This window comes from Trichechus manatus, unplaced genomic scaffold (genome assembly GCF_000243295.1).
Source record: "Trichechus manatus latirostris isolate Lorelei unplaced genomic scaffold, TriManLat1.0 scaffold00301, whole genome shotgun sequence".
NCBI lineage: Eukaryota > Metazoa > Chordata > Mammalia > Sirenia > Trichechidae > Trichechus > Trichechus manatus.
Window position 1 is genome coordinate 307089 of NW_004444237.1, and position 15569 is coordinate 322657.

General features: G+C 40.6%; 1 protein-coding gene across 1 annotated transcript in view; it reads right to left on the reverse strand.

The window, feature by feature from the left end:
* Positions 1 to 15569, reverse strand: part of SYCP2L (synaptonemal complex protein 2 like) — a 91186-nt gene that overhangs the window by 50480 nt on the left and 25137 nt on the right. Inside the window, 3 exon segments of the mRNA XM_023725361.1 lie at positions 4181 to 4278; positions 5854 to 5947; positions 7807 to 7952. Coding sequence (XP_023581129.1) covers positions 4181 to 4278; positions 5854 to 5947; positions 7807 to 7952 — 338 coding nt within the window.

The following is a 15569-nucleotide window of genomic DNA, read 5'->3' on the forward strand; positions in this document are numbered from 1 at the left end:
GAGAATAACAGCACAATTAGAAGAGCGTAGTCAATGTCACTTAAATGTGTATGTAAAAAAAAATTTTTTGAAAAAAAAAAAAAAATCATACTTGAAGGTTAAGAAACTAAATGCTTTCCCCAAAAAGACCAAGAGAAAAGGCAAGGATGTCTGCTTCTACTTAACACTGTACTGAAGGTTCTAGCCAGTGCAATAAGGCAAGAGAAAGTAAGAAAAGGCATCCATATCTGAAAGAAGTGAACGGTCTCTATTTATAGACAAAATGACTGTCTACATAGAAAATCCTACGGAAGCTAAAAAAAAAAAAAGTAATGAGTGAGGTTTAACAAGATTGTAGGATACAAGATCAACATAAAAAAATCAACTATATCTCCACAGAATAAGCAACCAGAAATTGAAAATTCTGAAAATCATTTCTAATAGCAACGAATACGAAATCCTTAAGGATAAACTGAGCAAATATGTAAAAGATGTATACAATGAAAAATACAAAAGATTTTGAGAGAAATTAAAGACTTAAACATATGGAGAGATATACCATTTTATGGGAAAAAAGAATGAACACTGTTATGATGTCAATTCTTCCCAAATTAATCTATAAATTCAATGTACCCCTAGTCAAAATCCCAGCAGGCTTTCTGAAAAATTTAAAAGCTGATTCTAAAATCTATATGGAAATAGGAAGGACCTAGTATATTCAAAACACCAGGAGTGCTTGCATACCTCATTTCAAAATGAGCTACAATATTTAAGACAGTAAAGCTACAATAATTAAGATACTGTGTAACAACAGACAAACAGATCTTGGAACAGAACAGAGTCCAGAAAGAGAGCCACACATATTTTGTCAATTGATTTTCAATAAAGTGACAAAGCAATTCAACAAGCGAAAGAATAATCTTTTCAATAAATGATGCTGGAATAACTGGATAGTCACATGAGAAAGAAAAAATGAACCTCAACCTTTATCTCACACAAGACACAAAAATTAACTCAGAACAGATGATAAACTGAAATAAGAGCTAAAACTATAAAACGTATGGAAGAAAACATAGGGAAAAATTCTACTGACCATGAGTTTGTCAAAAATTTCTTAGGCATGTCACTGAAAAGCATAAACTATAAAAGAAAAAAATCAATAAACTGGATTTTCTAATTAAAAACTTTTGCTCTATAAAACTCTATAAAAACTCTTATTCCATAAAAGTAATTTTTAATAGATATAAAAAAGGTAAATCACAGAATGGGATAAAATATATGTAACACATACATCCCACAAAGGATTTGTATCTAGAATTATATAAAGAACTCTTTACTAATTCAATAATAGGAAAACAATCAACCCAATAAAACCAAAATGAGTGAAAGATGTGAAGACACTTTACCTAAGAAGATACACAAATGGTAACTACAAATAGGAAAACATGGTCAATATCATTACTCACTGGAGAAATACAAATTAAAACCTCAATGAAACACTACTTCCACTAGACTGGTTAAAATTAGAAAGACTGGTATTACCAAGTACTGGCTAGAATCTGTAACAACTAGAACTCCCAAACACTGCTGGTGGGGATGTAAAATGCTACAACCACAATGGCAAACAGTTTTTCAGTTTTCTAAAAAGTAAAGGATACATCCATTCCAATCCTATTTATCCACCCAAGAGTAAAGACAGCATATAGCCATACAAATACTTGTGCATGAATGCCCACTGCAGTTTTATTTGTGACTTTATTTGTAATAGCCAAAAGCTGGAAACAACTCAAATGCCAAACAACGGGTGAATGGATAAACTGGTGGACTGTCCATACAATGGAACACTACTCAGAAATAAACAGAAATCAACTATTTATACGTGCAACAATATGGGATAAATCACACACACACAGACACACACACACACACACGCACACACACACACACAAATTATGCTGTGTGAAAGGAGCCAAAGAAAAAAGTGCACCACTGTTCGATTTCACTTATATGAAATTCTAAAAACTGCAAACTCATCCAGAGTAACAGAAAGGATTTCAAAGGAGCATGAGGAAACTCTTGGAGGTGATCAGTGTGTTTACTATCCTGACCGTGGTGATGGTTTCACTGGTGTGTACATATGTTGAAACTCATCAAATTGAACATTTTAAATATATCTAGTTTATTATATATAAATTATATCTCAGTGAAGCTGTAAAAAATTCACTTGTGCTGTGACTCCTTCCCCCATAAGTCTAAATGGAAAAGTGGTAAATAAATTACAGGGTGGTGCAAACAGTTTGTGTTTGACTATTAGCCAAAAAACTGACAGTTTGAAGCCACCCACTGGTGCTGTGGAAGAAAGGTCTGGTGATCTGCTTCCATAAACGTAACAGTCAAGAAAACCCTATGGAGCAGTTCTACTCTGTAACACTTGGGGTCACCATGAGCTGGAGTCGCCTCAACAGCAATGGGTTTTGTTTTGTTTGTTTTTTACGGTGATATCACCAAATGATTTGTTTTCTGATGGGGAATATTTGATGTTTTGCCCCAGAAAAATACATTGTCAAAGATAACCCCCATACCTAAACATGTTGCTGTCAAGTCGATTCAGACTCATAGAGATGCTATGGGACAGAGTAGAACCCCACAGGGTTTCCAAGGCTGTAAATCTTTACGGAAGCATCTTTCTACCACAGAGCGGCTAGTGGGTTTGAACCATCGATCTTTCGGTTAGTAGCCGAGCACTTAACCATTGAGCCACAAGGGCTCCTGCCAAAGAAAACACCAGGGGTATAACAGTAGAGAACTGGAAGTCAGGAGAATCTTCCAGCGCTGCTTAAATCATTCTATAATGAAAAACTGCACAAATGATAGTTGTACAATACAATGAACATAATCGATGTCACTCAATTGTACATGTAAAAAAATGCTGAATTCTCAAATGCTTTGTTATATATTTTTTTTACCGCGATAAAACCATTTTTAAAAAAAAGCACACATGCTCTCTCGTTGTATGGCAGTGACCAGATGCAGCAAAGAGACAAAACTTAGAGACATAGGTAACTTGTAGTTCACACGTTAACAAGTGACTTGAACGGTTTATTCGTTTTGAAAATCACTTACCTAGAAACGCTATTTAATTTTGGATTCTGAATTGTAACAGATGGTTCTTCTAATTCGGAAGAAAATTCATATTCTGAAGTAACTTCCAACCATGAAAATTAAAAACAAAAATTATTAAGCATCTTAAGTAAACATTTTAAGATACCATTCAGGTCTTATCCATGATAAGGAAGAAATATCTGACCTTGTCGGGTATCCTCCAGTTTTGATTTTCCAGACGAACTATCAGCTCTATTTGTTTGCTGCAAATATACACAGATATATACATATATTTAGTTCTGGTACCCTCACAGCTCCTTTTTTGAAATTCTTTTGGGGCCACTTGACACCCGATAAGAAAAGCATTTCCATTGAACAATAAGATACCAGCCTCTTTACTCACTGGACTTGGCTCCAAGTGACTGTCGAATGTTCCAAAAAAAATTCATATCCACCCTCAGAGAAGAAAATTCGTCACTATTAAAGATAGTCACAGGATGTGTCCCCATTACTAAGGGAGACACCAGAGGAAGGTGTACAAAAATATCTTCAACAACATCAGTATTGCTGGGCTGTGTGCAACTTCCTAAGAAGACTGCTTAAAAGATGACTATCTGGAAAAATCATCCTGATGTGTTCCTTCTTGACGCCAACATGACACTCATCATCACCCTTCTGTATAATGTATCCATGTAAACATGTGCAAGAAAAACGAGGAATGGACTAAGAACCTCTATGTGCCAAGCACTGTGTTAGATGCTTCATGTACCTTTTTGTTTAACCCTCACAGGGATATCACCTCCGCTTTATATCCTCCAAACACTAGGTTTCTTTCCCTACATCTCAGTATCCAGACCCCAGATGACAGAATGAAGCAGAGGCCAGCCAACTCAAGAAGTCCACGGGACAGCCAAGTTGAGCAAGAGAAAAGAATACCATAAACACGACAGGCAAAAATAACCTAAAGGAGGGGATGGTCAAAAAAGAGAGAGATGGTCTAATAGGAAAAAACGGTGAAGAAGCCAGGCGAGGCAGCTTCCATCTGCCAGCATCCTAGTGAACACAGCTCAGAACCCTGCCCCCAGCTGCCCGTACTCACAGCCGGCTCATTCTGGCCATTAATACGAAGAGTTATTAGGCAGCGGTCACCTCCAACACTCATTAACTCTTCTGGATCGGGGGATTCTTCTGCCTCTGCTATATACATTAAGAAAAGAGCATTAATTATAAAAACTCAGGAAGAAGTTTACCCACAGAAAGAAACAATCTTTGATGGTTACGAGGGAGGAGAGGGGAGGGGAGGGGAGGGGAGTAGAAGAGGAATCACTAACTAGAGAGTAGATACGTGACGACTTTGGTGAAAGGAACGACAGTACCCATCGTAGGGGAAGTCAGCACAGCGTGACCAAGGTGAAGTCATAAAAACGTCAGACACATCCAAATACTCTGAGGGACCGAGTTACTGGGCTGGGGGCTGGCGACTACGGTCTCGGGGGACATCTAGGTCAACTGGCATAACGCAGTTCTTAAAAGACAATGTTCTACATCCAACTTCGGTGAGCAGCATCTGGGGTCTTAAAAGCTTACAAGCACGCATCTAAGATACATCTACTGGCCCCATCCCATCCAGAGCAAAGGAGAATGACGAAAACCAAACACACATGGGAAATGCTACTCCAAAGGGCTAAAGGACCACAAGTACCACAGCCTCCACTAGCCTGAGCCCAGAACAATTAGATGGTGCCCAGCTAACACCATTGACCGCTCTGTCAGGGATCATAATAGAGGGTCCTGGACAGAGTGGGAGAAAAATGTAGACTAAAATTCAAATTCACAAAAAAGACCAGACTTACTGGTCTGATAGAAACTGGAGGAACCCCAAGACTATGGCCCCTAGACACCCTTCTAACTCAGAACTGAAGTTACTCCCTAAGTTCGCCCTTCAGTCGAAGATTACACAGTGTGTCTATAAAACAAATAACAACACGTGAAGAATGTGCTTCTTAGCTCCGTCATGTAAATGAGACCAAATGGGCAACATCTGTCTACAAGCAAAGAGGAAAAGGCAGGAAGGGAACAGGAAAACTGGACAAATGAAAATGGGGAATCCAGGGTGGAGAAGGGGAGAGTGTTGACACATCGTGGGGACTGCAAACAGTATCACAAAACAATTTGCATATAAACTTTTGAATGATAAACTAATTTGCTCTGTAAACTTTCACCTAAAGCACAACAAAAAATTAAAAACAGAGCATTAAAGAATAATAATAACCATGTCCCGTGCCATATACTCTCCAATTGCTCTTTGTGGGTCACACACGGCTGGTATAGAACCACCTTTTGGTAAGAGTGGAAATGAGGTTCTACCTCAAACATAAAATCAGAAATCTCTGGGCACTCGGGAAAACCACCTGGAGATCCCACTCAGAAGACATGTGTCATCTGGTAATGCAGGGCCAGCTTTGTGGGCAGGTGAGCTAAGCCCCTCTCATGATGACTTCACTAATACTGGGCAGGGCCCCGGGCCCTCCCTCCCCGCACCATTTTCCTCCTTTGTCATTTCCAACTGACCCACAAGAGAGATTTTATTAGGGGGCAATTAGGGGGCAAGAATAATTCAAGGCCACTAGCTGCTTTTCTATCTCCAAAGAAAAAATAATCCATTTATTACTCTTATATGGCCATAGGTATTCAGTGAACTCTTCCAGATAAGGTTTTATTATTGCTTTTATAAGGAATTCAAAGTAAGAATTTTGTTATTTCCCAATATACCTGTTCTCTTTTTTCATGGTAGCTAGGAATCTCAGTCTTCTTTTTCAAACTTACCGACAAATTCTGAGGAAACTTCTTTCTGTTCAGGCAACATCTGAAATGCAAGCCAAAACCACTTCTAAAAGCAGCCATCTTTTATGGGAGTGTCCGTGTGTGCGCGCGCACATATAGACAAGAGAGAGAAAGACAATCTATGGGTAGTGCAAATGGGTTATGTACTTGCACTCAACTGCTAACCAAAAGGTTTAAAGTTCAAGTCCACCCAGAGGTGGCTCAGAAGAAAGCCCTAGCGATTTACTGCCAAAAAATCAGTGATTGAAAACCCTATGGAGCACAGTTCTACTCTGACACACATGGGGTCACCATGAGTCAGAGTTGATTCGACAGCAACTGGCATTGGTATGCACGTATCTATATATCTTTATAAGGAGACATGGTTTCACAATGGTTAAGCGCTCAGCTGCTAGCTGAAAGGTCGGTGGTTCAAACTCAACAACAGCTCAGTGGCAGAAAAGACCTGGCTATCTGCTCCCATAAAGATTACAGCCTAAGAAACCCTACAGGGCAGTTCTACTCTGTCCTATGGGGTAGCTATGAGTTGGAATCGACTCAATGGCACATCACAACACATCACACATACATACACACATATACACACACACATATATATAACTTAAAAAGCTCAAAACTCAGAAAATCGATAGATTGGAAGAAGTCGGTCTTCAGTTTGTCCTATCTTAAGGGATCACTCTTCTCTCTTCCCAGCCTATCCTGTCCCTCCTTCCTCCAGGCCCAGCTCTGCTGTACATTACTCTGCTCTAAACCACTCTATGCTGGTGTCTTCATGACCTCTCTTTCCTCTGCCCAAGTATAACCTCCGTGGTAACTTCTACTCCCTGAAGCAGGGGTTGCTGGGGGTCAGGTCGGCCCAGCCTTTACTGGGTCTGCAGTGTGTTCCCACGTGTAGGATTTCACCATCCCTGCCCCGCCACCCACAGACATCTCCCATTCCAGGAACTGAGACTTAATCACATGCAAACCCTATTTCTCCCCCAAAACACTTTTATTCACTTTGTAAAATGTGTAAATACATGTAATGTTGATGTTTTTCCTGAGCAAAGGCAAACCTACAGTTTTAGGTCCATTCATACATAATATGATGGAGGGGACTGTTTTGTATTAAGTGATTGATTTGACTCTAATTTCTCATCCTCATCCTTACCCCTGAAATGGTCTTTTCCTGGAGTGAGTCTTTGGAAGCTGTATTTGCAGGACACTATATTAGGTATAAACATTTTCATATACCACACATAACAAAAAAGAAGGCTGCCTGAGACTTCCTCCCTTAGGTCTCTAAGCTCTTAACTCAATACCCTATTGTCCCCACCATTCCCACAGTATTCTGTCTTCTCGTCACAAATTTCTTTGCCCTTCCTGCCGTCTATGACAGAGAAAGGTGTCTTGCTCTTACGTATAAGGAGGAAACAGAGAGACTGAGACCATAGTAATCTATAACAGGCCCAGACCATTTCCACAAACTATGACCAGTAGACAGAACTTTGGGAAACCTCCCTAAGAAACCTATCTCTAATCATTCCCCTAGGTCCAAGAGGAGCTGAGAAAGAAGACAGCACCAAGAAGCACACAGAGAGTACCCTCAGGACAGCAGGAAGAATGTAGCAAGGAGATGATATTATCCCAGAATAGATGTCATTTGTTCACAACGAACAGAACGAAGCATTTTAAGGCATAAAGAGGCCTTGTGTCCTACACAGCTAAGACAGATGATACATGAGAAAGAACTGGGATTCAAACCCAGAACTCTCAATTCTTATCACCTGGTATTCAAAAGATCAAGCCTCTGCTTGACCAGATGTTCATATCAAAACCCAACAAGGAAATTTAAGAGACATGAAAACATCTAAATCATATTCAAATAATTAAACCTGTCACCTGATTGTCTTCTCCTAAAGCTTTAATGGCAACTTGTGATATGCTGAATTCCAACTCAAAATGGATTTCTGTTTTCATCACTTCTTTTTCGCTGATAATCACAGGCTTCTTTAGGTAAATAACGAGCATCTTCATCTTCTCCGTTTCTATCAAAAAATGAAATATACCAACGCATATCAATACACTGAAAAGTTATATTTTAAATTTATAATCTTAAATAACTGCACTGGGATTTTTGTCAACTGTCCAGAGTCTTCTGCAATAAAAAGTTGAAAAGAAATCATATTGAATAAAATCACTTTGAAATTATTTCTTTTCGATGCATCTGTATGCGTGTGTATACAAGGGGTTGATCTTGCCGAAACAGAAAGTAACTTACCTTAGCAGCAGAGCGCTGGAGACAGACTGAATTCTGCAGTTCAGTTAGTTTTTTAAGAGCATTTTGTGAATACAAAGCTACTGTCTGCAACAGTTACATACTTGTTACTTCCCAATATTTTAAGTACACTAATCATTGTCATTGTCTGTCTCTCTTCTTGCCTCCCTCCCTCTCTCTCCCTTTCTCCCTGAGAGTCCCACTGCAAAATAAAATTCACTGTTCCCAATATGCAAAAAATGGAATAATCCACCTCCATTCAATGGACTTTGCTTAAAGAGGAGAAATAGAAACATTGTAGGAAGACATATGTTTCTCAAACAACAGTGTCCTTGAGGGTATCCTACCAAGACGTCAGCCTTTTAATGACAGTCATCAGTTTTAGAAGAAAAATAGCTTAGATCATAATTCAGAGGAGAAAAAAAAAAAAAAACCCAAGCCCATTGCCATCGAGTCGATTTCAACTCATAGCGACCCTACAGGACAGAGTAGAACTGCCCCATAAGGTTTCCAGGGAGCAGGTGGTGGATTCGAACTGCTGACCTTTTGGTTAGTAGCCAAGCTCTTAACCACTGTGCCACCAGAGCTTCATAATTCAAAGAGACTCCATGAATAAGCCACAATCAATACAAGCTAAACTGGAAGCAGCAAGATAGAAAAGGAATAAAGTTCATGAAAGAGCATGCAAAGCTTAGAGCCACAAATTAATGAGGTGGGAAAGAAGAGCAAAGACAGAGACACACCTGGGTCAAGACCTGTGCTTTCCAACAAGGTAGCCACTAGCCACATCTGGCTACTGAGGACTTGAAATGTGGCAGACCAAACTGATATGTGCTTTTGTAAGAATAAAATACAGATTAGATTTTGAAGTTGTAGTTAAACAAAAAACAACAGAAAAAGTACAATGCCATTAATAATTTTTATATATTAATTATACATTAAAGTATAAACATTTTGGATATACTTGGGCTAAATAAAATATTAAAATTGACTTTTTTTTTTTTTTTTTTTTTTTTACTTTTTTAATGTGGCTACCAGAAAATTTTAAATTTTAATTTAAAATGGAATTGTGGTCCATAGTGGATGGTTGAGGGAGTATACATACAAGTATGACTTCTGCCCCTTTCAAGCCATGTAATATTGAACAAGTCACTTAAATATTTGACTTCTATTACTGTAGGACAGCACTGGTCTCAAGTAAAGCTCAGTCACCACCCAAAATACTGATCTTGACATTTAGTGATCGCAGGGAAAGTCTATACAACCTTGTAACAAAGTAATTCTGGACCACATCTGAAAAGGCAACTAGCTAGCTGGGCAGGCAGGATCAAGAAAAAACAAAAGGGTCAGAAGAAATATCCTGAGGGAGAGATTCAAGATAGCAGCCTAGTCAAACACACCACGCCATCCCCCTGTAGCAAAGACCCGAGAAACAAAGTGAAAATAATACAGATGACAACCCTGGAACCCTGAGCATCAAATGAAGGGATATAGAATTTGATCAAACATCAACTGGAAAAAGAAATGACAACAGCAAACAGTGAGAGACGTGGAGCAGAGGCGCCCTGCCAGACAGCCTGGCATTGTGGGGCCATTTTGAGACAAAGCCAGCAGCGACCCTGGGTTAGGAGCACAGAAGACAACAACACGGAACTCCCAACAGGAGACAGAAAAATGTGTATACACACCCAGAGTGAAGTAAGGTGAGCAGGACGTGAACTGGAGCTAAGGAGGGAAAGCACAGGAAGGAGGACCAGAACTTCAGGGGTCCTGGCGTTCACAGACCAGGGAGGGAGCCAGGACCCAGAGACAGAGCGACTCTCCAGGGGCAGTACCCAACTGATACGGCAGGTGGTAACAACAGAGCAACAGATGACCCCCTCCCCTATTTTTTCTCTCTCCCCCACTCCCCGGCCACCTGCACTGCCCCCCCAACCAGGGAGAGCACCTGCAAGACCCCAGGCTGCCCACCCACCCCCTCTCCAGAAAAGTGCCTCACAACCCCTGGACGCCTGCCACATCCCACCCCACACCTCTCCCATACACTTGTGCTCCCCCAGCCGACTGCCCCGCCCCTCTCCCATTACAGAGAGCATCTATGCTCCCCCAACTGCCCACCCTGCCCCTCCCATCAGAGATAGCACCTGAGCAACCCCTGGCAGACCACCCCACCACCTGTGATGAAGGGAGTGCCTCAGCACCCCCCTAGATGCCCCACCTTGCTGCTTGCTCGTATCCTGCCCACCTGGTGAGCAACTGTGAGTATTGCCATACTGCTGGAGAGCAACCACCCAGAACACCCTCAGCCATCTCACACATACAGCGAACAGTGCCGAGGGCAAGCCCTGCCTGTCGTTCCCGTCCAACTGGGGGCAGGAGGTGATCACCCTTGTGTCGGCACGAGGGATCATCAAAGCACACCCAACATGCTTGCACTGATAAATCAAAACAAAAAAGTCATAAATAAATAAAGCAACACCTTAAAGCCTCGGAGACAGCAGGCAATATCAAATTATATAAAGAAACAAAACAAGATGGCTCAATCAAATGACCAAAACAAAGGGGCAGAAAATCTTCCTGAGGAAGAGATGGTAATAGAACTGCCTAATAAGGAATTCAAAAGGCTTGTATACAGGGTCCTCAAAGAGATCAAGAAAAACACAGACAAAACCCTAGAAGAATTCAGGAAGACAATACAAGAACAAAATGAGAAATTAAATAGACAGAAATCATACAATAACAGCAACTAGAAATCCAGAAGAGTAACAATTTCAGAAACAGATAATTCAATCAAAGGACGTAGAAGGAGAACTGAAACAATGGAAGAAACAATCCGTGAAGTAGAGGACAAATCCCTTGGTACCAATTTGTTTGCGGAACAATCAGAAAAAAGAATGAAGAAAGCCTAAGAATTATGTGGGACACTATGAAGAGGAATAATTTACATGTGATGGGAATCCCAGAACAGGAGGAGACAAAAAAGCACAGAGAATTTTTGAAGATTTGCTGGCAAGAAAACTTGCCCAATATCATAAAGACGAGAAGATTTTCATCCAAGAAGCTCAATGAACCCCACACAGAACAGATCCCAGAAGAAAGTCACCAAGACGCATCATAATCAAACTTTCCAAGTCCAAAGATAAAGAGAGAACTCTGAGAGCTGCTCAGGAAAAAAGAAATCACCTACAAAGGGACTCCAGTGAGGCTAAGGTCTGATTTCTCAGCAGAAACCATGCAGGCAAGAAGGCAATGGGATAACATACATAAAACCCTGAAAGAAAAGAACTGCCAACCGAGAATCATATACCCAGCAAAATCATCTCTCAAATACGATGGCAAAATGAGGACATTCCCAGATAAACAGAAATTAAGGGAATTTTTAAAAATCAGACCATCCTTACAAGAAATATCAAAGGGAGTCCTCTGGATACAGAATCAATGACAGCAGACAACAGCCTGAGAAAAAGCTGCACGAGGGCATTACTAAGATGCCAATCTACACAGAGAAATCTCAAAAGGAAAATGAAGCTACAGAACCTGAAACAGGGAACCAGAGATATCAATCTGGAATCGATGACAACTTGAAAACAAAAAGGATGAGTAACAGTGTAGTTACAGATCTTCCATATGGAGAAGAAGTCAAAGCAATATCTAAAAATAACAGACCACTTTAAACATAGGATGATAAAGGTAAACCTCATGGTAACCACAAAGAAAATTAACAAACCTACCCACCAGAATAAAGAAGAAAATCAAAAACACTCAGTAAACATAAAATCAATAAAAATGAAGGAAATGGAAAGATAATCCATGAACAAAAAGAACTCAGCACAGAAAATTAAGTGGGACAATCAACTATCAATACCACAAAAAAAGTATAACACAATGACAACAGTAAATTCATATGTATCAATAATCACACTGAATGTGAACAGGTTAAATGCACCAGTCAAGACACAGACAGTGCCCCAGACTCTCTGTTAGCCCAAAACTAAAACCATTCCCGAGGCCAGTTCTTCAGACAAAGATTAGACTGGACTATGGGACATAAAATGATACTCGTGAAGTGTGTGCTTCTTAGCTCAAGTAGATACATGAGACTAAATGGGCAGCTCCTGTTCAGAGACCAAATGAGAAGGCAGAGAGGGTCAGGAGCTGGCTGAATGGACATGGGAAATCCGAGGTGGAAAGGAGAAGTGTGCTGTCACAGTACAGGGAGAGCAAATAGGGTCACAAAACAATGTATGTATAAATTTTTGTATGCGAGACTAACTTGAAATGTAAACTTTCACTTAAAGCACAACAATGAAGAAAAAAAAAAAAGACACCATATATTACCACTTAAGGATTGGCGTGAAAGTTGGAAACAGGTAAATTTCATAAACACGTGTGAGTATAAACAGGTATAATCAATTAGGAGAACAATTTAGTATTAGGTTATAAAATTTTAACTTCTAGGATCATGGGCAAATACAAACTCAAGCTTCTGCATATGTATTCAAGGAGACATATGCAAAGATGCTGTCACACTGTAACACCAAAAAAAAAAAAAAAAAGCAATCAACTTAAATGTCTATCAGTAGGAAAATAAATAAGTGAACTTTTAAGTAAAAATGTGGTAATCTATAGATTGAATACTGAATAGTGGTTAAAAGAACTAGCTGTTGCCGCCTAGTCGATTCTGACTAACAGCGATCCTATAGATCTAAATAGATCAATATGATTAGATGTCAAAAAATATAATATTGAGAGGATAATTAACATATTATGAAACCATTTCTGTAAACTGAAAAAATATAAAACACTACATTTTAATATTTAGGTACAGAATTCATTTATAGATATTTAGGCAGATGCATAAAATAATTAGCTGGAAAGATACATGCTTTGGTAGTCAGCCTCTAAGGTGGCCCACAATGATCCCTGCCTCCTAGGGTCCATGCCTGGTATTGTCACCTCTCCTTGAGTGTGGGCTAGAAGTGCCTTATTTCTAATATATAGAAGCAATGGAGTATCACTTCCAAAAGACTGTGACTTTCCTCTTGCTGGCTCCGATTCTTCTCACTCTGATGAAGCAAGCTGCCATGCTGCGAGCTGCTCTATGGAGAGGCCCACATGGCAAGGAACTGAGGGCAGCCTCCAGCCAACAGCCAGTGAGGAATTCATTCCAACAGCCCTCAAGGAACTGAATCCTGCCAATAACTGCTGAGTGATCCTGGAAGGGGATTTTGCCTCAGTTGACCCTTGAGATGACTGCAGCCCCAACTAACACCTTGATTGCAGCCTTGTGAGAGATCCTGAGCCAGAGGACCCAGATGGCTGACCCACCGAAATTGTGAGATAATAAACGCTGTCTCAAGCCATTTAGTTTTGGGGTAATTTGTTCGGCAGCAATAGATACTGATACACCAAATTACCAGAGTTATAATTTGTGGACTAGGGAGGGGGTACAAGGGAATGAGATTAGAAGATAAAAGAATATTTTAAAAATTACTTTTATAAAAATAACTTAAACATGACAAAATGCTCATTTAAATTCTAAATTTAAAATTATTAGATTTCAAGAATAATCAATCGATAGAAAGGAAGAATTAAAAATGCAAGGGGAATTTATTTGCTCTGTAAACTTTCACTTAAAGCATAATAAAATCTAAAAAAAGCAGAAGCAGGACGAAAAGCAGCAGGAAGAAGCAGAAGGAAAAAAGAAGCACAGAGATAGACAGGAGACAAGGAACTTCCTAAAAGAGCTGTAACACTGAAGGTGGCAACAGGCCTGGAACAGGCCCCATGACAGAGGTGTGATAGACAGCAGGGCCCAGAGGAGCCCGTCCTCACGGGGGGCCCAGAGAAGCCCATCCTCAGGGGGGCCCGGAGGAGGCCTATACTCGGGGCCGAGAGGAGGCCCGTGAAGCAAAGAGGAGCTGAGAGAGCTGATCTGCACTGAAGAGAAACTTTGCCTACGTGCTTCCTGATCCTGATTCTGAGTTGTAGCCTGTTGATCCGGATCCTGAGTTGTACCCCGTTACTTTCTTAAAAAACCAGTTAACTGTAAAGCAAAAGAAAGAAACAGCCCGAGGACTGCACCAACCCTCCTACAAGCTGCTGTTGTTAGCTGCCCTCAGTTGACTCTGACTCTTGGCGACCCTATGTGTGCAGAGCAGCACTGCACTTCACAGGGTTTTCAATGGCTGATTTTTCAGAAGTAGATCACCAGGCCTTTCTTCCAAGGTACCTCTGGGTGGGCTCAAACCTCCAACCTTTCGATTAGCAGCCGAGCACATTAATCATTTGTGCCACCCAGGGACTCCTTTGATACACGTTTTTGTTGTTAGTTGCTGTCAAGTCAGTTTTGACTCGTGACAACCCCGTGTGTGCAGTGTAGAACTACTCCACAGGGTTTTCAAGGCTGTGACCTTTCAGAAACAGATCTCCAAGCCTGTCTTCTGAGGCACCTCTGGGTGGGTTCGAACTGTCAACCTTTTGGCTAGTAGTCAAGAGCTTAGCCGTCTGCACCACCCAGGGACTCCATATAGTAAATATCAGTGACATTTTATGTCTCTTAGATTAGTAATGCTAACAGATAATTGCTATATAAATTAGTGACAACTTTTGATTTCTATTTCTCAGGAGATGTTTATAAGCTCCTTTCCTTTACTACAGACAGGAGACACATCCAACTCAATGCGTACTATCTTTCCATTTCTGTAACTACATGGCTATTGGCTTCCCCCTCTTCCATCTCTCTCAGTTCTCTCAACAACCAGCCTCCTCAGATGCCAACAGGCACACTTCCAAAATCTAGGTTTCTATTCCTCCCTCTTCCTTCCATCTCCTGAAGCTTCCCCGTGAAAACCTCTCTTCCTCCACTAGCTTTCCTTCCTAATCTACTCCCAGCCCCAAATTCCTGCTTTTTTCTAATAATCCCCAACAGGAGAAACTCTAATCAAATTCTCACAGGCACTGAGAAGAACTATACGGGGGGAAATTGTGAAAGGCCTTGAAATCAACCACGAACTTACCGTGTGTCCTGTCTAGCACACCCTTCTCTGACCCTTTCACTGTCTTTCAGCTATTTTACACCTCTGTTAAGTTGCAGGAGTCCCTGGGTGGCACAAATGGCTAACACGCTTAGCAGCCAACTGAAAGACTGGAGGTCCAAGTCCACCCAGAAGCACCTTGGAAGAAAGGCCTGGCAATCTACTTCTGAAAAATCAGCCAGTGAACACCCCTTGGAACATAGTTCCACTCTGACACACATAGGGTTGCCGTGAGTCTGGGTCCACTCTCGGCAACTGGTTGATTAAATTGTAGAAAACTGGTAATAATGCAACAAATTCTTATCTGTCGAAAGGCAAATGAATTGTATCTGTGGAATGCAATTTCTAGT